The sequence below is a fragment of the Aythya fuligula genome, chromosome 28 (assembly GCF_009819795.1).
Source record: "Aythya fuligula isolate bAytFul2 chromosome 28, bAytFul2.pri, whole genome shotgun sequence".
Taxonomy (NCBI): Eukaryota; Metazoa; Chordata; class Aves; order Anseriformes; family Anatidae; genus Aythya; species Aythya fuligula.
In genome coordinates, this window is record NC_045586.1 from 3,027,015 (window position 1) to 3,051,623 (window position 24,609).

At 53.4% G+C, this 24,609-nt stretch overlaps 2 protein-coding genes across 5 annotated transcripts; one reads left to right on the top strand and one right to left on the bottom strand.

Annotated features, from left to right (window-relative positions):
- The first annotated feature begins 57 nt into the window (after nucleotides 1–57).
- SEMA6C (semaphorin 6C) lies at nucleotides 58–7,131 on the top strand. The gene is made up of 17 exons (XM_032204355.1): nucleotides 58–231; nucleotides 304–418; nucleotides 878–935; nucleotides 1,018–1,074; nucleotides 1,607–1,708; nucleotides 1,840–1,930; nucleotides 2,013–2,135; nucleotides 2,214–2,302; nucleotides 2,416–2,633; nucleotides 3,086–3,217; nucleotides 3,287–3,442; nucleotides 3,768–3,986; nucleotides 4,319–4,456; nucleotides 4,568–4,645; nucleotides 4,834–4,889; nucleotides 5,150–5,197; nucleotides 5,504–7,131. Exons 1-17 carry the CDS (start codon nucleotides 120–122, stop codon nucleotides 6,292–6,294), a joined length of 2,583 nt encoding a protein of 860 aa, XP_032060246.1. The 5' UTR covers nucleotides 58–119; the 3' UTR covers nucleotides 6,295–7,131.
- Nucleotides 7,132–8,589: 1,458 nt separating this feature from the next.
- Nucleotides 8,590–23,176, bottom strand: GABPB2 (GA binding protein transcription factor subunit beta 2). Of its 4 annotated transcripts, XM_032204357.1 has the most exons (10): nucleotides 23,131–23,176; nucleotides 21,229–21,291; nucleotides 20,823–20,962; nucleotides 20,299–20,466; nucleotides 19,743–19,937; nucleotides 18,417–18,567; nucleotides 15,601–15,717; nucleotides 14,008–14,193; nucleotides 12,391–12,524; nucleotides 8,590–11,575 (listed from the first exon to the last, which is right to left on the bottom strand). In XM_032204357.1, the coding sequence occupies exons 3-10, from the start codon at nucleotides 20,928–20,930 to the stop codon at nucleotides 11,288–11,290; spliced, it is 1,347 nt and encodes a 448-aa protein (XP_032060248.1). In that variant the 5' UTR covers nucleotides 20,931–20,962; nucleotides 21,229–21,291; nucleotides 23,131–23,176; the 3' UTR covers nucleotides 8,590–11,287. The 4 variants fall into 4 exon arrangements, with proteins under 4 accessions (XP_032060248.1, XP_032060250.1, XP_032060247.1 ...); XM_032204359.1 differs by lacking the exon at nucleotides 23,131–23,176 and having other exon boundaries at nucleotides 15,601–15,714; nucleotides 21,229–22,754; XM_032204356.1 differs by lacking the exon at nucleotides 23,131–23,176 and having other exon boundaries at nucleotides 21,229–22,754.
- Nucleotides 23,177–24,609: the final 1,433 nt, after the last annotated feature.

Genomic DNA, 24,609 nt, shown 5'->3' on the forward strand with positions numbered 1-24,609 from the left:
CACACGCGCCCCCCCCACCCTGGCCCTGCCTCAGTTTCCCCAGTAGGGATTAACCCCTTGCAGCCCAGAGGGGTCCGGGCTCAGTGGCCGCCCCACGTCTCCTTCGGGTGCCTGGGAGGATGCTCGGGGTGCTGCTGGCCTTCGTCCTCGTCGTGGTCCCCTGGGCCCCCGGGGGAGAGGCGCAGTCCTTCCCGCGGGACCTGGTGCCGCGCAGCACCGTGGGGCTGGCAGGTGAGCAGGGACCGGGGGCTGGGGGCACGGGGCCAGCCGGGGGCGTCGTCACCGTGTTCCCACATCCCCCAGCCACCGCCACCTACCCCCGCTTCGGGGGTCTCCGGGGGGACAACGTCACCGCCCAGCTCGGCCTCGACTTCCAGCGCATGCTGCGCCTCAACAGCACCCTCTTCGTCGCCGCACGGTGAGCGCGCTTGTGCACCCCTCCCTGTGCCTGCGTGTGCTTTCCATGGCTTTGCACACTTGTGCACGCTTGTGCAATCTTGGGTGTTCTTGTGCACGCTTGTTTGTGCTGGTGCATGCTTCTGGGGGCTTGGTTGCTTCTGCAAGCTTGCGCACACTTGTGCACGCCTGGCCTCGTGTGTCCGTACGTCTCCATGCTTGTGCAAAGTTGTCTATGCTTGTGCAGTCTCGGGCTCGCTGGCATGTGTTTGGAGATGCTCATCCTGGTTTGTGCAAGCCACTGCGTGCGTAGGCACACTCGTGTGTGTCCCTTTCTGCACGCTTGGGCACCGCTTGTACGTGGTGGGTGCAGGCACCCCGTGTTCCCTCCTCCCTTCACCTACCCTTGCTGGTGCTCTGCACGTCCCCGTGCCCCCTCACACGTCCCCATGCCCCTTCTGTTCACGCTGTGCCCTCCCAGGGACCACATCTACGCCTTCGACCTGGGGCAGGACAAGCGGGTGCTGTACCCTGAGCGGGTAAGGGGGACGGGGGCACCATTTCTGGGGTCGCCTGGGTTTCGGTGGGGGTCCCCGCTGCCCACCCCCATCTCGCCAGCAGCATCTCACCTGGGAGACGCGGGACAGAGAGAGCTGCGCCATGCGGGGCAAGCTGCAGGTACGGGGCACGGGATATGGGGCATGGGGCATATGAGTACTGGGTATAGGGGTACAGGATGTAGAGGTATGGGGGTACCACGTATAGGAATATGGGGGCACAGGGGTAGGTGGTACAGGGGTGTGAGGGTGTGGGAGTGCAGGGGTAGAGGGTTATGGAGTATGAGGGGGTGGGGGTACAAGGCATGGGGGTGTGAGGGTACAAGGTATAGAGGCATGGGCTGATGGAGGTATAAGGGATGGGGGTGTAAGGAGTGGGGATATGGGGTAATAAGGATGGAGGGGCACAGGTTACAGTGCTGTGGGGTACAGCAGCAGGGGGTACAGAGGAATGGGGGTATAAGGGGACAGGGGGATGGGGCATAGGGGTGTGGGGCAGGGGTCTCTAGGGGCCTGGAGACGTGGGGCGCGTGGTGTGGGTACGGTGAGGCGGGTCTGGGGACAACGGCCTGGGGGATACGAGGGTGAGGGCAGAGGGAGGCAGGGCCAGGCGGCCGCTGGCCCCGTGCCCCCATCCGCGTGCGACCGCGCAGGACGGGTGCCACAACTACATCCGCGTGCTGGTCCCGCGCGACGCCCGCACCCTCTTCGCCTGCGGGACCAACGCCTTCAACCCCGTCTGCCGCAGCTACGAGGTGGGGGGCCCGGTGTGGGCACGGGGCGGGGGGCGCTGCCGCCGGGGCTGGGATCCCCACAGGACCCCCGTCTGAGCGGCGGGGCCGGGGGGGGGTGAGCAGCGGCGGGGCTCTGAGCACGGCGCCTGCAGGCGCGCAGCCTGCTGCAGGAGGGCGAGGAGCTGAGCGGCCAGGCCCGGTGCCCCTTCGACGCCCGGCAGAGCAACGTCGCCCTCTTCGCTGGTGGGTGCCGGGGTCGCGGGGGCCTGGCGGGGGAGGGCCGGGATGGGGCTGACGCCGCTGTCCCTGTCCCCGCGCCCCCCAGACGGCAGCCTCTACTCGGCCACCGTGGCTGACTTCCAGGCGAGCGACGCGGTCATCTACCGGAGCCTGGGCGCCCGCAGCCCCCCGCTGCGCACCCTCAAGTACAGCTCCCGCTGGCTGCAGGGTAGGGGTGGGGGCACGGAAGGGAGCGGCGCCGTGGGGCGGGCTGGGGGCTGATGGCCCCATGCCCCCGCGTCCGCAGAGCCCCACTTCGTCCAGGCGCTGCCCTACGGCCCCTACATCTACTTCTTCTTCCGGGAGATCGCGGTGGAGCTCGGTGCGCTGGGCAAGGTGAGCGAGGGGGTGGCACTGCCGCCCTGCCTCCTGCCCCCGCGCCGGGCAGACCCCGGTGCCCGTCCCCTGGGGCCTCCGGCCCTGTGGGACGCTGGTGGCTCTGTGTGCAGGTGGCGGTGGCGCGGGTGGCCCGGGTGTGCCGCAACGACCGCGGGGGCTCCCCACGGGTGCTCGAGCGCCGCTGGACGTCCTTCCTGAAGGCACGGCTGCAGTGCGCCGTTCCCGGGGACGCCGTCTTCTACTTCGACGTCCTGGAGGCCGTGACGCTGCCCCACGCCCTGCACGGGCGCCCTGCTGTCCTAGCCCTCTTCGGCACCCAGCCCAACAGGCATGGGGACGCGGGGACTGGGAGCAGGGCACAGGCGGCGGGGAGATGAGGACAGGGTGACGGGCCTGGGGACATTGTCTTGTGGTGGGCTTGAGCATGGGGACCTGGGGACGTGGCTATGGGACAGGCACACAGGGACGTAGGGACGTGGCTGCACGAGGGAATGTTGGGAACGTGAGCATGGGGATGTGGCTGTGGTGGACGGGAACATGAGGACAGGGGCACATGGGTGCACAACAGACACCGGGGACATGGGGGACATGAGCGTGGGGATGGGGGCAGGCACACAGGTGCATGGACACACAAGGGGACGTGGGGACCAGGCTGGGGGGACTTGGAGGTGAGGCAGGGCAGGGCACGGGGATGCCTTCACACAGGGACATGGACACGGGGCAGTCCTGGGGACATCAGGGGTGTCCCCAGAGCTGGTGCCACCCCTGCCACCCCCACAGCATCCCCGGCTCAGCCGTCTGCGCCTTCTACCTGGCGGATGTGGAGCGGGCATTCGAGGGACACTTCGCTGAGCCCCGGGGTGCTGCGGGTGCCTGGCCCCCCGTGCCCGAGGAGCGGGTGCCGCGGCCCAGGTACTCCTCACCCCACTGGGTCCCCGGGGCGCGTACGAGGACCCTGTCCCCATGCTGGTTGTGCCACAGGCCTGGCTGCTGTGCCGGGATGGGCTCAGCCACTGCCATCGTCACCTCCGGGGACTTCCCCGATGAGACGCTGGCCTTCGCCAAGGAGCACCCGCTGCTGCACGGCGCCGTGGCCCCTGCCGGCGGGCGGCCCCTCTTCACCCGCACCGGCACCAGGTGCCCGGGGACAGGGCGGGTGGGCCCGGGGACACAACGGGGGGTGGGGGGGTATAGTGCAAGCTGCCGAGGCAAGGGTGCGCCTGGCCCTGTGGGTGCTGTGGGGTGGGGAGGGTGCTCGTGCAAGTGTGCGCACAGCCCTGGTGTGCAGGTGTGTGAGATGCTGGGGGAGGGTACACAGCAGCGTGCAAAACCCTGGTGGGGGAACAAGCAAGGCTGGTGCAAGGGTGTGTCAGCCCCCCCCCAGTGCGGTGGCATACGAGGGCGTGGTGTGAGGGCGTGCAAGGGGCTTCATGGCCCCACACGAGGGTTCCGCGTGGCGCAGGCTGACCCAGCTGGCGGTGGATGTGGGCGCGGGGCCGCGGGGGAACCACACCGTGCTCTTCCTGGGTGCCGAGGACGGGCGGGTGCTGAAGGTCCTGGCAGCCACGCGTAGTCCCGGGGACATCCAGAACTCTGGGGACCCCGCAGCGCCTGGTGACACCGGGGAGCCCGGTGCAGAGGTGCTGCTGCTGGAGGAGATCAGCCTCTATGAGCCCAGGTGGTGAGTGGCCCTGGGACAGGGGTGCTGGGAGACACGGGGGTGCTGTGGGGCAGGGAGGGTGGTGGGTGTTGGGGTGGGTGCCATGGGGTGCTGGGGGGCCGTGTGGGGTGCCGTGAGACATTGATGGGTGCTGGGGGGGGGCATGCAGGTGCCACAGGGTGCTGATAGGTGCCATGGGGCCATGCGGATGCCATGGGGTTCTGGTGGGGGCCATGGGGCTGCAGGGTGCAGATGGGTGCCATGGGTGCTGCCAAGCACTGGGGGGGGTGCCAAGGGGCTGTGGGTGCTGATGGGGGGGTGCAGGCACGGTGATGTATTGTGGGGGGACCCAGGTGCCGGGGGCCACGTGGTGCCAGCCGGGTGCTGGGGCTGGAGCTGCACCCGCCAGGCCAGGAGCTGTTCGTCGCCTTCGCCGGCTGCCTCGTGCGCCTGCCCCTGAGCCGCTGCGCCCGGCACGGGGCCTGCCGCCGGTGAGCTGCGGGGTGGGGGCACAGTGATGTGCGAGGGCCCGGAGTGTGCAGGGGCACCCCGCTGTCGGGCCCAGGCCCTGCGTGTCTGTGCTGAGCACCGGCCCCGTGCAGGAGCTGCCTGGCTGCCCGGGACCCCTACTGTGTCTGGCTGCCCCCTGGGGGCTGCGTCCCCTTCTCCGAGGACCTCCCGTGAGTGCCCCCAAAGTGTCTCCGATCCCCTGTCCCTCGCGCAGCTGTGTGCACTGCTGCAAAGCACACGGAGGCTTATGTGTGTCCGCCCCCCCTACACCCCACAACCCTGGGCACCTGGGTCCCTTCCTCGTGGGGTGGGGGCACTTGGGACAGCGTCTGATGCGTCCCCTCCTGTGCGCCCCCAGGGCTGGCTTTGAGCAGGACATCGAGGGATCCACCGGGCTCACAGGGACCTGCCACGGTGAGGGGGGACACAAGGGGACCTGGGGGGATGGCGGGGTGTGGGTGTTATGTGGTGGGCATCTGGGGACATTGAGAGACATTGGCCCCGTGGAGGGGTGCTGGGGGACACCAGGGGACACGAGGTCACAGGGGGATGCCAGTGCCACCAGGCAGGCATCTGGATGACCCCGGAGGTTGTGGAGGACCCTGGGGGGCGTGGGTGGCTCCAGGCAGGGGTTGTGGGTAGCCTGGCCCACCCCTCCCCCTCTCCTTTCACAGATGCACCAGCTACAGGGGACGGTGACGGGGACAGGGACTTGGCCCACGGTTAGTGACACCCCTTGGTCCCCTGGACACCCACCGGGACACCCCTGGGAGGGAACCTGGGGAACCGGGGAGGGATGCAGGAACTGGGAGGTCCCTCAGGGACAAGGAGGGACCCCAGGGGTGGGACAGGGGCCCCATGTACCGGGGAGGGACATGGGAGGGACCTGGGATCAGGAGGGACCCCAGGGGTGGGACGGGGGCCCAAAGGAGGGGAAAAGAACCCCAAGAACCTGGGGGGGGGGAAGTGGGGTATGGCACGGGGAGAGGAGGGGACGCGGGGACCCGGCTGATGGGTGCTGCCTGCAGGGGTGCGCCAGGCAGTGCCGGGGGCTGTGGCGGCGGTGCCGGTGCCGGTGCTGGTGGGCTGCGTGCTGGGTGCCTTCGTGCTGGGCGCCCTGGCTGCAGGGCTGCTGGCGGCCTGCACCCGCCGCCCTGCAGCACCCAAGGGTGCCCCGGCGCCCCCCGCCGCCCCGTGCCCCCCGCCCCAGCCGCCTGCCCCCCGCCTCTACCCACCGCTGCCGCCCCACGGAGGGGACCGCGACTGGGACCTCCCCGAGCTGCCCACCCCTGAGGCCACCCCGGAGCCCCCCACCAGGACACCCCGGGAGCGGGCAGCAGAGCCCCGACGCGGCCTCGGCACCCCGGGGTGCCCAGAGCCCCCCGGGCCGGGACCCCCGCCCAAGGCCTCCCTGGAGGAACGGCTGCAGAGGCTGCAGGGGCCGGGGGGGGCGGGATGGCCGCTGTCCCCTGGCCCCGCAGCCGCCGGCTCCTTTGCCAACCGGGTGCAGCCCGGCGTCCCGCTGCCCAGCGTCCCCCTGCCCCCCCGGGACGGGGCACCCCGGCGCCTCGACGTGCCCCCTGACAGCCCCCCCCCGCCCCGCCGGCCCCTAGCACAGAGGCACTCGTTGGCAGGGGTGGCGGGCACGGCAGCGAGGCCGCCCGGCGTGGCTCGGGGCCTGGCCCGCATGCACTCGCTGGGCGCCCCGGGGGGGCCACCCTGGGGTCCCCGTCCCGTCCCCCTCCAGCGCTCCCTCTCCATGAAGCCCCCGGTGCTGCCCAAGCCCCTGCTGGTGCCCGCGGCCCCTGGGCAGCCCTGAGACCCCTGCCTCAGGGACACGGCAGCCACAGCACCCTGGGGGGCTCTGTCCGATGCCTGCCCCCCTCGAGCCGTCATCTTCCTGCACTGGTGACCGGGTCCATGCTCCCCCCTCCTTTTTCCCAAGGGATGAGGGACCCTGTCCCCAAGGTGCCCCCCCCGCCCTGCTGGGATGCCAAGGATCACCATGTCCTCGAGCTGTCCCCACGTCCCTCCCCTGGGTGATGGGGGCCCTCCACGTCCTCAAGCCCCCCTGGGGCCAGGTGTCTTCACGCCCCCAGGCTGTCCCCATCTCCCCCCCCCAGCTGCTCCCTGTGCCAGCCCCAGTGACCCCATGCTCCTGAGCCACCCCCCTTCGGTCCCAGCTGAGGAGGGACCCCATGCTCCCACCCACCCCCGTTGTCCCCAGGGTTTCTTTGTGTTTTTGTGTCCCCGTTTCTAATTTATTCACTGCTCTGGGGGCCGCATGAGCTGCCACTGGCCTTGGGCCCCTGGGGACAAGGCTGGACGGGGACGGGGGGGCTTTGCCCCAGAGCTCAGTTTGTCCTACTGTGTAGGACCAGGGCTCGCTCGCAGCAATTAAACACTTGGTGTCCCCAGCTCCAGCGCCTGCATGGCTTTGTCTGGGGTCTCGAGGGCTGGGAGCAGGACAGGACAGGGGGATGGATGCAGGTTGGTGCCACCCACCTGAGCCCCAAGGGGGGCAGCCTGGGGGTGGCTTGGGGACAAGAGGAGGTGACAATGCGCTGGAGCTGGCGCCAGCAGCCAAGGGTCGCGCAAAAGACAAAAGCTGCTCACTGAGGATGTGGTATTTTATTAAGAAACAGTACAAAAATGTATAAATGTTTAAATTTCCACATTTCCAAACGTTTACCCTAAATACAAACGGGAAAGCTGGAGCTTTCACACCAGGAGCCTGGACATTAAGCTATGGGGAACGCGGGGCAGCGCAGGGCACTTTGTTCATTGTCTGCTAACGGGGTCCTTAAGCGACCCGCAGCAGGGAAGCAGCAAACACAATTTGCAATAAATACACACCTGGGTGCTGCACCTGGCACGGGGGGTGGGGGGGCAGGGGAACTGTCTGATGGATGCGAGGGTACAGAAATAGGGACTGGGCAGAGCTGGGCAGCACCAAGCCACAGGCAGGCAGCAGGGTCGGGGACTCCCACCAGCGGGATGGGGAACTCCAGCTGAAAGCCCTGGAGGACGTCTCCACACACAGCCTCCCTCGGTCCTGGGGTTCGTTTATTCAGCCTGAACAAATCCCTGCACAGTCAGCTGCGGAAGATTGAGCTCACGTTTCTGTGACCTCCTCCCTTGCTCATCCCCACAGGATTTGCTACGCCCTGCTTCTGATTTTGGGTACTGGGAACTGTTTATAGCTGGCTACTGCAAAAAGAGGGAAATAGATTTCTAATCAAAATGAAAACGGTTCAATTAGCACCAAATCACCTCCTCAAACAGGAGAAACAAGGCACAAACAAGGCACGCTAGTCTTAGACATGACTGAAATGTGTCCCAGGGAGCAGTCCTGGATCGAGACCTGGGGGGAGGGAGGGGGAGAACCCCAAAGCACAGGGAGCCTGGGCTCTGCAAGGGGCCCGAGGGTGCCAGAGCGGGGCTGCTGCACGTGCCCTCGCCGCCCTCGGGACGGCGGTGGGACAGAAATCACACTGACCTTTTCAGCCAAGTGAAAAGGGGAAAGAATTCAATTCAGACCACAGTTTCTGCATCAGCATCTCCAGGAAATCATCTGGGACTTTCCTGCCTGCCCAAGCACGCAGCTGAGCTGCAATCCCCAGCTCGCAGAGGCCGGGAAGCTGGGCTGGAAGCGTGGGCAGCAGGATCTCGGTGCTCCACGCTGATAGCAGTCTCAGAGAGCAAGGGGCTTGCTTAGCCTTTAACCTCATCGACTCCTGTGCTCGCCCATCCACGGCCTGCTGTGAAGTGCCTGGACTCGGATGGCGTGGGCGACAAAAGCCCTGACGCAGCGAAGTCCAGCCCCGGCTTCAGTGGGAGGGTGCAAGAGGAGAGGTTATTTACCCGCTCAGAAGCTGCCACTTAATCTTGCCAGTAACAACAGACCCACACGGCCACGTCTGACAAGAAAACTGCTGTTCTCTGCCTAAAAAACTCCAATCCTTTCTGTGGAACAGCAGAGGATACAGACAAGTTTAAATTCTTTCTAAATGCTGGGCATAGATCAAATACTCCTCGGTCTTTGTTCAGGCCCCGTGTGCGAGGCCTTCTAAAAATAAAATGAACGTGCGATTTCCCCCCACAAGGCGAAGCATTAAGAACACTGTCAGCTTTATTTGTTCCAATTCTATAAATGAAATCCAATTACCGTGAATGCCACAGACTTTTTTTCTTCTCTTCTGAAGGGGAAGTTTGTTTCCCAGCTGAAGGGACTTTTTGGCAAAACTGGCCCTTTTCAGGGGAAGCATGGAAATACATGAGAATCAAAGTGCTGTCAAAGGCACAACACAGCATTTGTACTACAGCTGCCTTCAGCTGTAGAGCTCTTCAAATTTACAAATAATTAGACTAACTTCAGGCAAAACGGAGAAGCCAAAGTTGACAGTGTCCCTTTACATCCAGTAATGTTTCTGGGAACAACATATTAGAAGAATCTGTCTGGATTTACTTTGATACCGTCTTGAACCCTCCAACACAGACTTTTCAGTTCATCAAAAGGACCCAAATTTTGGACATTCTGGGGAACAAAATAAAATAATACAAGCTTGAAGTCAGCGAGGAAATACTGACTTCCCAGAGTATAAGTCAACAGCCAGGAACCAAGTCTCTGCAAACATTCATTCTTACAAAATAATTATTAAAGCCTTCTTCAAAACATCTTTTGGAAAAAGATAAAAAGTCTTAGTTATAAATATAGCTACACTGGTTATAAATAAATGCACTTAGATTCTCAAAACCCAGCAAGTCTCATGAAGCCTTTACAGTAACAGTATCATAAACCTTGCTCTCCTAAAACCTGTCACTGAACCCGAGTGGTTAAACACTGCCAAATGTTGCCGGATACAAGATTTTGGCAGACCTGACCTCCCTTTGAGGCCAAAGCTCGAACAAATTGCAGGGTGCTGGACACGAGCACTCCAGGAATGAAGCTTTTCTCAAGTGCCTCAGCACAAGAGTTTCTGCGTGGGACGGGGTGAACGCCAGCTGTTAAAGCACAGCAAAGCTTCACAAACCGTTTGTTGCCTGCACAGGGTCCAGCACAAACAAGGCCACGACACTTCAGCCACGAGCTGACCCCCGAGGCACCGCCACCACCAAGAGCTGAGTGCTCTGTGGCAGGAGCACGCTGCCCTGGAGAGTGATTTTATGATGCAAAGCTTTTTTTTTTTTATGGTGACAAATGTGGCCCGTGACTCTAAGTTCATGCCTTTATGAACTCTTCAGTTTCTGTTACATCTCAAACGTTCTGATATGGGTTGAGCTATCAGCAAAGAAATATGCACATTGGCAGTATCTGAACCAACAGAAAACAGTTATCTGGACACGCTTGGAAGTAATGGTGAACAAAAAGCAATGCAAGGACCATGAAATTGAATGATTACCTCAAATACTGCCAATGGTTACAAAACGAGGACATGGAAATTAAATGAAACAAACACCCAAACCAATAAACCCTGGGCCGAGACAGCTATGAATTTTTATCTTGTGAGAAGGCATTTTCAGAAAGCAGGCCAGCTGCTAGGGCCTCGGAGCTGGAAGTCGCTCCTAGCCTTTACAACCTTCTGCAGCCAAGAGAGCAGCGTGCATATAGTATTTTTCTGAACTTCACTTCTTTTGCTCGTGACTGCCGAGGGAGAAAAAGCTTCCATTATCAATTGCTATGCGATTATTCAGGGCTCTTCCAATCAATTTCCACACTGTCTTGAAACACATAATCCACAAGCCTGCAAAGAGGAAAGCATTTAGCTATCCTCTTTAATAAACAGGCCTGCAGAGTAAAAAAATATGAACATTTCAGTAACAATATCAGCTGCTTGTTAAAAAAGGTTTTAGCATCTTTAAAAATAAAAACTGTTTAGTAAAAAAGTGACATATGTATCTCCAGAGACAAACTGGCTCCCAAGCTGTCTTACAGCAAGAGCTGAGTGTATAGTTTTGCATCTATAATCAGTCAGCGCTACTCTTCAGCACAGAAGTGTCAAATAGAACAGTTGACTAAATTTCATAAAATGGATGAGGATTTTTCTGTGATCCCTTTGGGTGGTTGAAGGTTCTGATGTAGAGCTCCACCGAACTTTTCCACAGTCCAAAGAAAGCAAAATGTAGTATCCCCTGCTATCCTGAAACGCTCCAGCAGACACACAGTTAGCCTGGCCTTTGCTCTTACATTGAAGGTTGCCTCTATGTGAACTAAACGCAGACTTTTGGAACAAAATGCCAATTCATTTCCTAGCTAAAATGGGGAAATCCGCTCCTGCACCTCAGAAGACTGTCAATAAAAATGTGTCACTCCAAGAAATTTTTTTTTTTTTTTTTTTTTATCTGAAGGTCCAGATCTGGTCACTCAACTTCAGAGAAGGGAGCGAACACCTCGGGTTATTGCATAAAGTCTGTTCTCAGAGCTGCAACTGCCAGGCAGCTGAGAGCTAATACCAGCTACTTTGGCAATGAGGTATTTCTTTTCCACTCCCAACAATGCAGGTATTAACATCACAAAATAAGCCTTCAGGTCACTTGCCGGCTAAAATTTGCAAAAGCTTTCCATCTTTCAAGGTCAAGCTTTAAAAGCACCTTTTGGCACTGTGCTGAAAGCAGAGTTATGTTGTGAGCTGCTGTAGAGGTTTCTATCCCTGGTGATGGAACCATTCAGGCAGCCCCATCGCATCATCTTCCAGTTGTGCAGTGGCTGTGCCAACAGCCCTCTGCTCACAACGATATTTGCCAACAGCACCTTATTAAAAAAAAAAAAAAAAAGTTATTTTCCTTTACAAAACCAAGTCAATAACCCAGGATTAGGAGGTTACAGTTTCCACAGTGATATCAGTTGGCTGATCCATTTCCATCATGGGCAACGCAGACCCCTCGATGTCTTCCGAGGTTACCACAACTGTGTCTACCTCAGCGACCTCTTCGAGCACTGCTACCTCCGCTCCGTTGGGCTGCTGCCTCACCATGGCTGCTAGCTTCAGCCGATACTGCTCCGCTTCCTGCTCTTTCTTTATGAGCTGGCTGCGATATTCCTGAGCTTTCCGGTTCGCCTCTTGCAGCTGCTGCTGTAGCACTTCCCTTTCATCATTGTCCTACAGAAAACAAAGTTGAGAGCCCATGATGGAGGCCCAACCTGCGACAGGAAGGTCAGCACAAGGAAACAGGGTGTGCCACTACTAGAACAGTTACGTGTTACAAAAACAAAATGCTCAACGGCAGTGCTCCTAACGTGCTTGAACTGAGCTGTGTTCAACTGGCTTGTTTGTCACAGGTTACCAGAATCAACTGGGACAAAGGAAGACACAAAGTGGCTGGCAAGTTTCCCCAACATGTGCAGGGAGGCGAGCTGGTTAAGTCACACATCATCTCACCAGGATGAATTTTGAAGGCTGGAGAGCAAGTGTAAGCAATAAGCAAGAAAGAAAAATAAAGAGCTATTTGTGCTGAAAAGTTTTGAGGCAATCAAGAAAACTGTTCTTCCCCAAGACAGAGTCATTCCTGCTGCGTGTATGATTTGGCTTACACCCAGCCTACGTTGTACTTCTAGAGGAAATCCTAAATAATCTCAGTCAACTACCAAGATTCATGTAAAAACTCTGAGCTATTGCTTTGACATAGGCAAAACTGCAACAAGTCATTTATCTGGCTCTTTTTCCGCAGGTAGCAGGAAAACCTGACTGAGTAATGCTCAGCTCAACCGCCTGCATGTTCACGCTAACGCAGGAGCATATGCGGGAAGAGCAGGGAACCACCATGCAGGGTTCATTACAGCAACATACTCTGGCTCAGCTGAGCAGGGCACAGCTAATTTCCACTCTGATGGCTTTGGCAAACCAGGAACCCGACGTTCTTAGCATAGTAGAGAACCACTCATGAGACAACAGCAGTTACGAGAAGGAATATCTACCTTGCCTTCCTCCAAGTCATTTACATTTTGTTCCACTTTTTGCTTCTTGGCCAGTGGCTCTTCCTCCTCTTCTGCGTCATCTCCATCTTCAATAATAGTCTCTTCTGCAACCTGACCAGCAGGTACAGTTAAAACTGAAAAATTAAAAGGTGACAAATTATGCAGCGTGAGACATGCTTTTGCACAGATGTTTCCTGAAAGAAGTCACTGCATCAGAGCGGTTCTGAAGAAAAAGAGACTCATGGATCAGCAATGCTGTAGTTTTTCCAGAGAGGAGAAAAACTCTGGAGCAGCTTTTCAGTTTCCTCTATTCAGGCCCTTGTTTTAGACCATTCGCTGTAAGAAGCACCAGGGTATTTCAGGGCTGACAGAAGCCTGAGTCAGATTTGCATCTCAGAACACATGTGAAGTAAAATTATCCTTCTGATGGCTCGGTAACGCAATTATTAGCCAGGACACTTGTAAGCAAGAGGAACAGAAAACTCTTCTCGAAAATTCCCTGTACAGACAGTCCCCCCGGCTAAGCTCGGAATCAGCTTTAAGCACATGCAATAGCTGCAAATACTCTGAAGAACAAATGTGTTTTAAATCTGCACACATGAGTTTGGGAAGCCAGTAGCAAGAATTCATCCAACCAAGGAGGAGAAATGAGCCACGTGAACTACTGAAGGTAGCTCTACCTAAACAGTTCTTTCTTTGTCCGCCTTAGACTCAGAATGGGCTACAAGCCAGGAATTATTTGTTGTAATTTGGAAAATAATTCTGAATAATTAACAGCTTTGGAAAATTGCTTTCCACTCACAAAGTCTGTAAGCAGACAGAAATGATGTAACCTATCTCACACTGTATGTATGTCACAGGAAAGCTAATTTCCTAATCCTCTTTTTCCTGCACCAATATTAATCCAAATAATCAAGTATCCCTAGGACACGTTAAAAGAATTGTCAGTAGGAGACAAGGCTGATGAATTATATCCCTTGCGGAAATAAGAATTCACTAGAAGCATTCTGGAGCTCTGCCCTGCATTACTGAACACGATTTAAATTTGCCTTGTAAAACTGATAGATTATATTGCCTTAGGCTATATAACTATAGGTTTAGGAAGAAGAGGCACATTTAAGCTGATATTAATGTCCTAACGCTAACTCTGACATGACAATGGAGTAATTCCCAAAGGTAACAGGTTGCAGTTTCAGCACTCAAGTGATTTAGTTCCTGATTGGGAAACTGGCCACGAGATAACAGACCCACCTTTCCTGGCTGCCAGAGACAACAGCTGACACGGCACTTCTCAGCCCACAGCTTTACGGTGAAGGTGCTTGGTTTTAATACAAAGATCAAAATATTAAAGCGTAGCAGCGTGGATGCGTGTTAAACTGCAAACACACCACTGGCAAGCTTTACCACTGACGGCAGTCCCACAAGCATTTTAACCCCTCCTGGAGCCCTGCGGTCAGGCAGGGATCTGGTTGTTGTACCACACTGCTGACAAGCCAAGCCATACAAACAGCCTTCCTTGCGTGGCTCGGCGAGGCTTACAGCCACCAGTGGTTTTTTTCTTTTTGAAGTTAATCCTCAGCGCTGCCTTACAGCTTTCCAAGCTCGGCTCCTCCGTACCTTGCTGTCCATCCTCCATGGTGACGATGAACGGCTGGCTGAGGCCGCTGGTGGGGACGGCTGTCTGCAGGGTGCCCAGGGGAACTCCGTCGGTTACAATGGTGATGACGCGCTGCCCTCCGCTACCCACCACTTGCTGTATGGCAGAATCAACAGAATTTGCTTCCACTATTTCCTCTGTATTACCTTGAGAAATAAAGTGCATGCCAAAAAAAAAACAAAAACAAAAAACAAACAGTCATCATTTCCTTCTCTCTTCCTTGAATTGAAACTGAAGCCTAGGGAAAAAGCTCAAGCACACAGCAAGAGAATCCTGGAGTGCTTGCTTATGAAAAACAAATCTGGAAATATAGTAAGTCTTAAAGCGCGGAGGGGAGGGGGGAGCAAAACAAAACAACAACAAAAAAAAACACACTAGGCTTCTGTAAAACAGTTTTTAAAAACAGTTATTTTTTTCCATAAAAGAGTAAGATCAAAGCACTAGCATCCCACCACATTAATGAAGACTGGAGCTTAAGGAAGCTGTTAAGCAGACCTGGCTCTGCCAAGCTTCCTTAAATGACCTTTCCCCCAACTCTAACAAAGACAAACCACACACAAAACTCTTCGTGCTGCAAGGGACCCCACCCCACAAGCACAGCCAAAGCAAGCAGCCGTAAGGAGGCTGTCAGGTTGGGCTGGGTGTCTGCAGACCTGCTCAGCTCTCTGGGGCATTTACGGCTTGCACAAATAATCAGGATTGCAGACCCTGGGCTGCTTCCTGCTCCAGCACACACTGCAAGCACAGGAAACAGAGCGTATCTGACCACTACACACGTGCTGGGTACCCAAAAGGAAAACCTTCAGGCTCCAAAGGAAGCAGTCTTATGGCACCAACTGCTTAAAGTCAAATTACTCATCTCAAGACTCTAGGAAAAATGCTTAGCTTTGGGGAAAGAAATAAATTCCAAGGTGAATTAAACTTTAATTATCAAATTCCTACATATTAAGTCAATTAAAGGTCAAACATGACGCTGTACAAACATAACAACAGATCATTTAGAACAAAAAGCAAACAAACAAAAAAATAAAAGAAAACTGCCAGCACTTTCTGTAAGAAAAAGTTACCAGAGCCTCAAGAGACTTAAAACATCGGCTGACTACCAAGATTTTATAGGGATGTGAAGCTGAGCAAGCAGCAAACTGCAGACAAAGAAATATTTTAGACAATTTCCTTATTAAACAAATATTTATCTACACTTATGTACTAAAGTAAATCCATATTCTGAAGGGGTTTTCTTCTTTTTTTTCTTTAACTGATAAAGCAAGCCAAGAGCAACATATGTGATGCCATGGCAAGGCTGGCTGCTTAATAAACACAGAGTTATTTCTATTAATAACAGTCGCTGGGTTTTGAATTAAGTTTGAAATGCAATTAGAAATAAATAAATAAATAGAATTGACAACCCACTGCTTCACAAATATTTATCATCATCTCTTATTTACCCGGAAAAAAGGCAAACTCACAGGTATCTTAAATTGCCTTCAATTTCCTGGCAAGAGACTCTCTAGAACTGCACAAATTTGAATGGGCATCCAACTGCTCTCCCCTACCTGTAGCTCTGTTTGAGTTGGAAAGAGGTGCTGATGCTTCAGCGAGGGCTGCAAGCGTGGCGAGCACAGAGGTTGTTGAATTGGAAAACTGCACCGTGGATACGTGTGAGTCACCTGCTGGAGAAAGATGGGGGAAAACTGAAGAATTTTCAGGGCCTGCTGTATCTGAAGAGGAAATACAGCAGTCAGATTGCAACGATTTTGTCACCCAGAGATCAAGATATCAAATGTGAAAGGGAAGTGGAACAGATCATTTGTCATGAGAAGTGCCTTTCCTGCTACTAACTGCAAAAAGGGCTTTGATATTTAGGACAGACCATGTTCACTCTGAATACTTTATGATAATTTTAATCCAATTTAAACAAGAATTTCATTAATTTATTATTTATCTTTGTAACAAAAAGAGCGGCAACGTGAACTGATTTGCTCCAGCATCATTGTAGGAATTACAGAAAGGCAGACTGTCTTCTGGGCTACTTGGCATGCCGAGCTTCGATCTGGAGACGTGGATGTTTTTTCAAGATGTAGCCGTGCTGCCTGATGCCACTCACAGTAGTGCTGAGCTCTGATTGCTGTGATATTATGCAGAGTGGTTGCTATGTGCATAATTACTTGGCTTTGCACCTTATCATTGTAACTTTCAAAACTGCAAATCCTAAGGAATATATTGAACTATATCAACTATGTCAACAGAGCCTTTTGCTCAAATTCATAAATTGGCTAAGTATATCCATTTAGGTCAATGTACTGGGCATACTGGTCCTTTTTTTCTCCCTTCTCAGGTCTAGTAATGAAAAGCACAAGGTTACTTAAATGGTGTATTGATTTGAATGAGATAAGCAAGTCTTCTCAATTCCAAAAACAATGTTTCTTCCTCCAATTGACCACAGTAATTCCTATTCAAAGCAGACTTAATAAGAATGGAACAGGAAACTGAGGTCAATGGGCGCAAACTCAGTATTTTATTTGCATGCATGTAACCTACAATCTCCCCACCCCGCCAGAAAAAAAAAAAAAAAAAAAAGTGAGATCCTGTACCTCACTGCCAGCATAGATTGTAAATACACGAAGGGAAGTTCATCTAAAGTGTCCCTGCCTTAACCCCTGCAGCCCATTTTCTCTTTCACACACTGGCTCCTTGATTTTATGAAGGTTATCAACTGATTTATTTTCAAAGAAAAATACCCCAAAAACGAAACGGGCTAGGCACATGAAAATGCTGTGGGGCTTAGTAAATATTTTCAGCAACTTGTAATCAGATTTCTTCAGACTAGCTAAATATGCTTATTCCCATTTAAAAACCTTTTCAGTAACTGGAGACATAAAGAATTGAAGAGAAGTGAGAGGAATTACTAGCTGTAAAAGCATTATAGGAGAGGGATTATTTTTTGTTGGTGTTATGATAGTGCAGTCATTGACGCCCTCCTGTGGGCAATGAGAAAAAAACCTCCTGACATGGCCTAGAGCTGGAGCAGCTCAGGACCGTCTGTTTTCACACTGCCCAGCTATTGACGATGCTGGAAATGTTATGGGGGGAATAACCCCAGGTACTTTAGTCAAGTCACACGTGGGCAATAAGTCCACATCACCACTGTGATGTGGCACTGAAAAGGCAAGGGCATTGGCCTCAGATGCCTACCGGGCTCCAAGACAGTGCTCAACATGGACTGTGGCAAGAGGATCATCCAGCACGCAACCTTTCGAGGGGCCTTTTGAGCCTTAGGCCCCTCTGAGTTCAGGGAATAGCCTTCACCGAAGATGCTGTGTGCCAGTCACGTTGTGTTTTCCTCACAGATGTAACAGAACTCTTCTAATCATTTTGCCCCTTCTAAATCAGGATGTCAGTGCCTTAAAGCTATGAGCAGCACTGAAAGCTTTGAGATTAAGTCCAGCGTTGCTGAATTCACTGTGGCCAGACACAGACAGAGAGGTCTGGGTGGGACTGCAGAACATCATTATCCAAGATTTTTAAAGCACTCTAGTTAATAAGCATTCATGCATGTGAACAGTCCCACTAACCAAAGAATTACTCACATGCAGAAGTGTTTGCAGGGTGAGGCCAAATAGCTTCACAAAACTTGTGTTTAGTAGCCTCCTTGTGACTGAAAACAATGGTTTGGATTTCCCCAAATACAGAAAATTAACTTTAGAGTTATGATGAAAATTGGAATTATACAAAAAAGAATTTGCACTCAGCCTTAAGTTAAAGTGTTCTCCCCACTAAGCTAGGGCTTACAGGACAATGAGGAACCTAATTTATTCCCATCTAACACGTGGGGGGAGGGAATAGTGGAGAATGAGTAATATGCATATCCCATAGACCTGCTTATTGTGAGAAAACTTTTCACTGGTTCCTTACTCAACATTATGTATACCAAAATATCCGTGCAACTCCTTTAGCCAACAAAGAACAAAGCCAGCCATTCCTCAACAGCTCTCTAATGCTACGGACCTGGCACAGACAATAGTTTCCATTACTCGTCTGTTGCAATCATCCAAATCCATTTTCCCAAGCTCTGGTGCTTTTAACAGACCTGAAGCAGACCCACAGCTGAGCTCAGCAGAGCTTCACCACTTACAGCAGAACTACCCTTATTTACATCAGCTAGAAATTTGCTTTGCTGCCTTCAGCAGGAAAATTATATATATATTCTGGGGCAAGAAGCAGTAGTTTGGTGCATTTGGCTGTGCTTCACCACTTTTCCTCTACTAAATGACCCTCTGCCCCCTGCTGGTAAGCAGTCTGCATCCCCATGAACCTCACAGAGGAAAAGTTTTCTCAAGGCTTTCCCATGCAAGGTCCCATAAAACCTCACCTGAGGTTGTTTTGGCATTTGCTGACGAGACGAGACTAGCAAGATTGAGAACTTCCCCTGGTGCAAGAATAAATGGTGAGGTGACAGTCAGGGTGTTTGTGACAGGATGTGCTCTCTCTGGATGCGTGTTCACCTGGTTCTGCATCGCTTCCTAGGAAAGACATTGGGGTTAAGCATGTGCTCCTTACACCTTCTGTGGTAAACAGGAGTATTCAGCATCCTTGTAACATCTCAGAGGCAGATTATTTCTCTCTGCAGCACATCAGTGACACCAGTGCAAAAGCCATTGCAAAACTGCCATCTAAATTGGCAGCACACACTATTGTGGCATGTTATTGTGCAAGATATGTGCAATTCAAATCCTATCAGCCAATTTAGTCCTTGTAGGCACACACTGGTTGGTTGGGAAATAATAATAATTAAAAAATCTACCTCCTTATCTCCACTTTTTTCTAACAGAAAATGATTCCATCAGATGCAACAGGATCCCTCTCCCCTTAGCGCAGATCTGCCTGAGGTAGACACACAGATTCCCTTCCAGATCAACAGGGAGAAACACACATTGCTGGAAAGTGAGTCACCCAGCCTATTTGGACTCCAACCTTGGGATACCGTGATTCATCTCCCAGAGGCAATCATTTCACTGATTTCACACAAAAAGGAGTTCATGAAGTCAGCCCAGACAGATTCTGCACTGGTGACATCTGAACCAAGAGCTGGCATTTGCCAAGCCATGTGTCTTGGTTTCAGCTAGGATAGAGTTAATTTTCCTCCTAGTGGCTGGTACGGTGCTGTGTTTTGGGTTTAGGATAAGAATTATGTTGATAACACGCTGATGTTTTAACTTTTACTGAGCAGCCGACCCAAACTGGCCAAAGGGATATGCCATACCATGCGATGTCATGCTGAACAGTTAGTATGGGTGGCTGGACGGGTTCGGGGGGAACCACTGGGATGGGATGGACATAGGTCAGCGGGTGGTGAGCAGTTGCATTGCATATCACTTGCTTTGAATATCTTATTATTACTATTATTATTTCTCTTCCTTCTCTGTGCTATTAAACCATCTTTATCTCAACTCACAAGCTTTTAAGTTTTTTCCCCCCGATTCTCTCCCCCATCCCACTGGGAGGGGAGCGAACAGCTACATGGTGCTGAACTGCCTGCTGGGTTAAAACACAACACCATGTGAGGCTGCCACATTATAAAAGTTAACTCAGCACTTCTAGTCTGAGCATCAGAGTTTCCATAAGAAACATCTGTTCTAGTTTTTTCAGCAGTTGTGGGTCACAAAATTACCAGCAAGTTTCTCCTTCCTCAGCCTACCTGTAGTATTACCAGAGTCTCTGGATTGTTCTTGTCCAAAGCAATATCAAAAGCTGACTTATCAAACTTGCTGAAAGCGTGGACATCAGCTCCATATTTGATGAGCAACTCTACAACGTCTCGGTGGTTATGCTCTGTCGCCCAGTGTAAAGCAGTCATTTTCAGCATGTCCTTGGCATTTACATCAGCTCCATTCTAAAAGAGAGAGACGTTACTTGTCAGCACACTGTCTTTTCTCAATACAAAGCATCAATGAGCAGATGTAACAGACCCCTGTCAAAGAGCTCGGTTGTACTCTTCTGATTTTAACCTCAGCCACTGTCATCTGGATTATTCACAAAATAGCTGGTAAAACAAAACTCTGACACGGTCATGAAGTTCTCACAGCACCACTTTAACTTCAGCATTCACAGGATGTTTCCTTCTGTCCTGCAGGAGATATTTTACTGTGTCTTAAAGGTGGTACCTGTGCTAGCATTTAAACAGGGACATCAACACGTAGATTCCCAGGCCATTTAGACCTGCCTGAAAGTTATACCTGATTTACTGTACTTACCCTAATTAACAATTCTACAATATGAGTGTGTCCATCAGCTGCAGCCATGTGTAGTGGAGTCCGGTCCACTTTTGTTCGGGCATCTCTGCTAACACCAGCTCGAAGTAGCACCTCTGCTGTTGAATAGTGGCCGTACTGGGCAGCAAGGTGAAGAGGCGACGTCCCAAGCTGCACGTTAATTTGGGAGAGTTACCATTGATGCACGGCAAGAGAGGGTAAGCAAAGTAATCATCACACACATGTCCAGCAGTAATGAGAATGACAAAGCTTCTAGAAAAAAATAATCTTTTTTTCCTCCACTCAGAAATAAAGGGCTGCACACCCAAAACATTTTTATGACAAGCATTAAGTTATCTGCCAACCCAGACTCTTTATTTTACTTGGTTACAGGGTTGCTTTTACTTATTTTACTGTGTTGTAACATTATTTTATTTTACTGCTTCCACTTCCATTTCTGTCCTTCAGCACCACAGAGTGCAACGCATCTCACAAAGAAAGCCAACGTCTGTATCCCTCCGACATACCCAGTCAGTGGTGAAAGGAGCACCATTTGCCATCAATGTTCGCACTTCGTCATCTTCGCCTTTGCGAGCTGCTTCTAGCAACCTCTTCCCTAGGTCCACTAAGGACATCTTTATACATGGGAACAAGTATTTGCTGAAAGCTGCTTTAAAAGGTGGGAGCAAGAAATGGAAAACAAATGAAGAAACAGAAAACAGTGAGGCACAGACATAAAAACCCAGTACAACTAAGGCCTGGCTGGCCAGCTAGCAGACACACAGAACTAGGCCCAACCCCATACAAAACAGGCAAAAGTATCTATCAGTTTTCAGTACCACACCTCAAACATCAAGGGAAGGCAACACAGTCTCAGACTGCCGGCAGACCAGACCTTACAAGGCCCCAGAGCTCCTGCAAAATCCCACTTACCTCAACAGCACCTTGTGCAGACACAAAGACTTGCCCATGTGGATCCCGTTTCACAAGCAGAACCTATAAAAGCAACAGCAAAGCAGTTCCTGTTTATTGCACAACATCACTTTGATTTTCCAAGTGCTTTAATCTCCAAGACTCTCTCTGACCCCAGCACTTAGGGCTAAGCGTGGGGGAACTACCCCTGCTCTCTGCCAGGAGAGAATAAAACAAACCTTGGTGACTCCAGTGACTTGGTCAAGGTCATAAAAGGAGCAGAACTCAAAAGCTCCTAGTCCTGCAGCCAGCCTACCAGACAACAGCGTCTCTATTTATTCCCAACTACATTCAGCATACCATGGTTATGGCAGTGAACTACAGCATTTTTCTCCACAATAGGGTTACGCTGGTAGCCAGTCCTATGAAAGACTGACTTTAAAGTCAATCCACTAACTCTTTACAGCGTTCATTTAGCGACTACAAACGCCTGTCTGTGCAACTGTGTGCTGGGCCACACAGCACAACAGTGACTCCAACAGCACTGAAGCCCGTAAATGACTTTTTTAATTTCCTTCAACTGCAGTTCTCTGAAATAGTTGGAAAGCTCTACAAGAGGGTCTTTCTTGAATGAAGAATTCAAGAGAAGTGTCCCACTCTTTCCTCAGTGATGGACTGTGTGCAGATAGCCATCAGCAAAACAAGCCCCTGAAAGGAAAGCTGAACAGCAAGCCCTAAACCTCCTCTGGCAACGCTGTTTATTAACTTCTCCCTCCAAAAACACATCACACTTTGTAATATTATTCCAAACTCGCAGCTCTTTCTAAGAGAGAAGTTACTACGTGCAGCACTCGAGTCTTGGAAGTCAGGAACCAAGTGATGCTGAGTTTGCCGTCACAAAAACACTTCCAGAACTGGGAGTGTGAGAAAAATAATAATAATCATAAAAAATTCTAGCTGTTCCTACAGGTGCAAAAGGGAAGGGTTAGGATTACTCTGGACCTGTCCCCGACCGCTGCCCAGCGCCAGCGCCCAGGAGGTCCCCGAGGGGATGAGCTCGGGACTCAGCCCTCATCTGTGCCGGGTGCTCTGGACCTTGGTGGCATTTAGGACGCCTGTGTTTGACCACCACAGCCCCCTGCCCTTTAGGAACTTCCCGGTTTGTTGTTCTCTGACTTCTCGTGGGCCAGACGCTATTTTCTGGGGCTCCTTCTCGTTGCCCACATCGAACACCCTTGGGTTCAACTCTCCAGGCATCAGTGGTTGCCCCGCGCCTGCTGGGTTCCCTGCACGGTTACGGGGCCGGGGCTCAGCACTCCGTGTGAGGAAAGGAAAGGAAAAAGGAAAAAGGAAAGGAGGCAGCGGGTGGTTAACCGAGCCCGCCGGCTTCCCTGCTCGGGCTACGTTTCGATGTAGAGCTCAGGGATATGGCTTGGTGGGGGCTGTTAGTGTCAGCTCAGAGGTTGGACTCGATGCTCCCGAGGTCTCTCCCAGCCTGGCCATTCTGTGACTCTGTGGCACGGGATCCCGGTCCCGTTCGCTCTGAGGCCTCTCCGCCCGCTCCCGCCCCCCCGGCAGCCCCCAGCGCCCAACCCCGGGTTTTTATTTTTCAAGCCCTCCGCGTCCCCCCCCAGCCGGACAGCGCTGTCAGGCTCCCGCCCCGCTCCCCTCACGGCTCCCCCCCCCCCCCCCCGAGTGCTCCGAGCCCCCCGGGCTTCGGCGGGGACCCCGCTGCCCACCCCCAGCCCCCTCCCAGAGCGCTGCTCCCCGCCGGGACCCCCGCAAGGGGCCCCTCCGAGCGCCCCCCCCCCCGAGCACCCCGATACCGCCCCCCCCCCCCCCCGGGCCCCCTCCCCTCGGGCACGCGCGCATCCGACGCACGCGCGCCCCCAGCCCCAGGCCCCCCCCCCCAGCCCCACTCACGCTCCGGCTCGGGCCCCCCCCCCCGGGCTCTCTCGGCTGTTCCCGCGCTCGGCGCCGCCCCCTCCTCGCCCGCCCGCCCCCCTCCCCTCCCGGCTCTTCCCACCCCTCCCGCCGCGGCCGCACAAAATGGCCGACGCGGAGGCGAAACGGCGGAGGGATAAAGTGCGCAGCGACCACAAAGAGTCCGCTGAGGGAGGGCAAGAAGGGTGGGCTAAGGGGTTCCTCCGTCTCCGCCTCCTCCTTCTCCTCCTCATACGGACCGGAACGGAGGGAGGGTGGCGAAGTGCCGAGCGGCGGGGCAGCGCGGAACGGGACTATTTTCTCTAGCTAAGGTATTGCAGCTGCCGGAGGCGGAGGAACACGCGCACTGCAGGTAGTTCCGGCAGAGGCGTTTGGGCGCCAAGTATAAAAGGGCGGCGGCGGCGCCCGGGGGCTGTGGCGCCGCCCTGAGGCGGCGGTGGGGGCCGCTCGTGCGGCTCCTGGGCGTGAGGCTGGGTCCCCGGCCTCTGATGCCGCTGTGTACGTAAATATATTTCGTGTGGTGTGCGCGTGTCTTTTCTGAGCGCCTTTCTGCCTCCGAGATGGCTTCCACCCGCAGAAGGGTGCTCTGTGGCGTTGTACCACCATCAGCCGCCTCTGATGGGCTTTGATCACCTCTTTGGAGGTGAGCATGAGGCACTGGATCTCCTCCTGGTCACTGCTGGGGCCTGCGCGGGTGTGTCTGCAATAGCCTGCGCTTAATTGATGTTAAGGAACCCTTTAGGTTGAAAGAGACCTCCGAGATGACCTAAAATGACAAAGTTACCTCTGGGGATGGGCTGCTGGCTGGTGCCAGGCCCAGGAGCCCCTCAGCAGGGCTGGAGCCTGTCCTGGGGTGGCTGTGACAGCCCTGCCGGGCTGCGGGCTCAGGCAGACGGGAACCAAAGGGGTTTTGGTCTGTAGAGGAGGCAGGATGATTTTTTACCGCTGTAATCAGCCAGCTCAAAGCTGTCCCTATCAGCATTTACCCAGCTGCATGGCCCTGGTCTCCCTGCCCAGTGTTTTGTGCAAGGCTCAGCACAAAACATCCACGCCAAGCAGCATTTTGCATCTACTTTGCACTTGTGTCTGTTCCCGTCTGTGTCCAGATTTAGCAAAATGTTATGTTTTACCTGAATTAATGATTTACAGTGTAAGTGTCTGAATACTGGAGGTGATCTGGAAATGTAATGAATTAAAAAGGCTTCAGGAGGAAAAAGCCTTAAGGAGCAGAGGGCGTTGATGGGAACAAACCAGTGGAGCTGCTCCAATGTGACGAGAGAGAGACTGGAGTCCAGGGTAAAAGTAAAGTAATCCATTAGGTTACAAATTTATATTTTCTGAACTTAAACTCCCCAAATAACAGCCAGGATGGGGCGAGCAATCCACTGCATTTGCAAAGATGCTTTGTTTCATGTTTCCCCATTTCTGTGAAACAGAGGAAAAAAGATTATTTTATGT

Coding starts and splice junctions, on each gene's coding strand:
- GABPB2 (XM_032204357.1), bottom strand. CDS start 20,930: ATGTCCTTAGTGGACCTAGGGAAGAGGTTGCTAGAAGCAGCTCGCAAA. Junction 20,467..20,822: donor CTCCTTTCACCACTGACTGG/GTATGTCGGAGG, acceptor ATTAACGTGCAG/CTTGGGACGTCGCCTCTTCA. Junction 11,576..12,390: donor ATGACTTGGAGGAAGGCAAG/GTAGATATTCCT, acceptor TGTTTTCTGTAG/GACAATGATGAAAGGGAAGT.
- SEMA6C (XM_032204355.1), top strand. CDS start 120: ATGCTCGGGGTGCTGCTGGCCTTCGTCCTCGTCGTGGTCCCCTGGGCC. Junction 2,303..2,415: donor AGCTCGGTGCGCTGGGCAAG/GTGAGCGAGGGG, acceptor CTCTGTGTGCAG/GTGGCGGTGGCGCGGGTGGC. Junction 4,457..4,567: donor CGGCACGGGGCCTGCCGCCG/GTGAGCTGCGGG, acceptor GGCCCCGTGCAG/GAGCTGCCTGGCTGCCCGGG.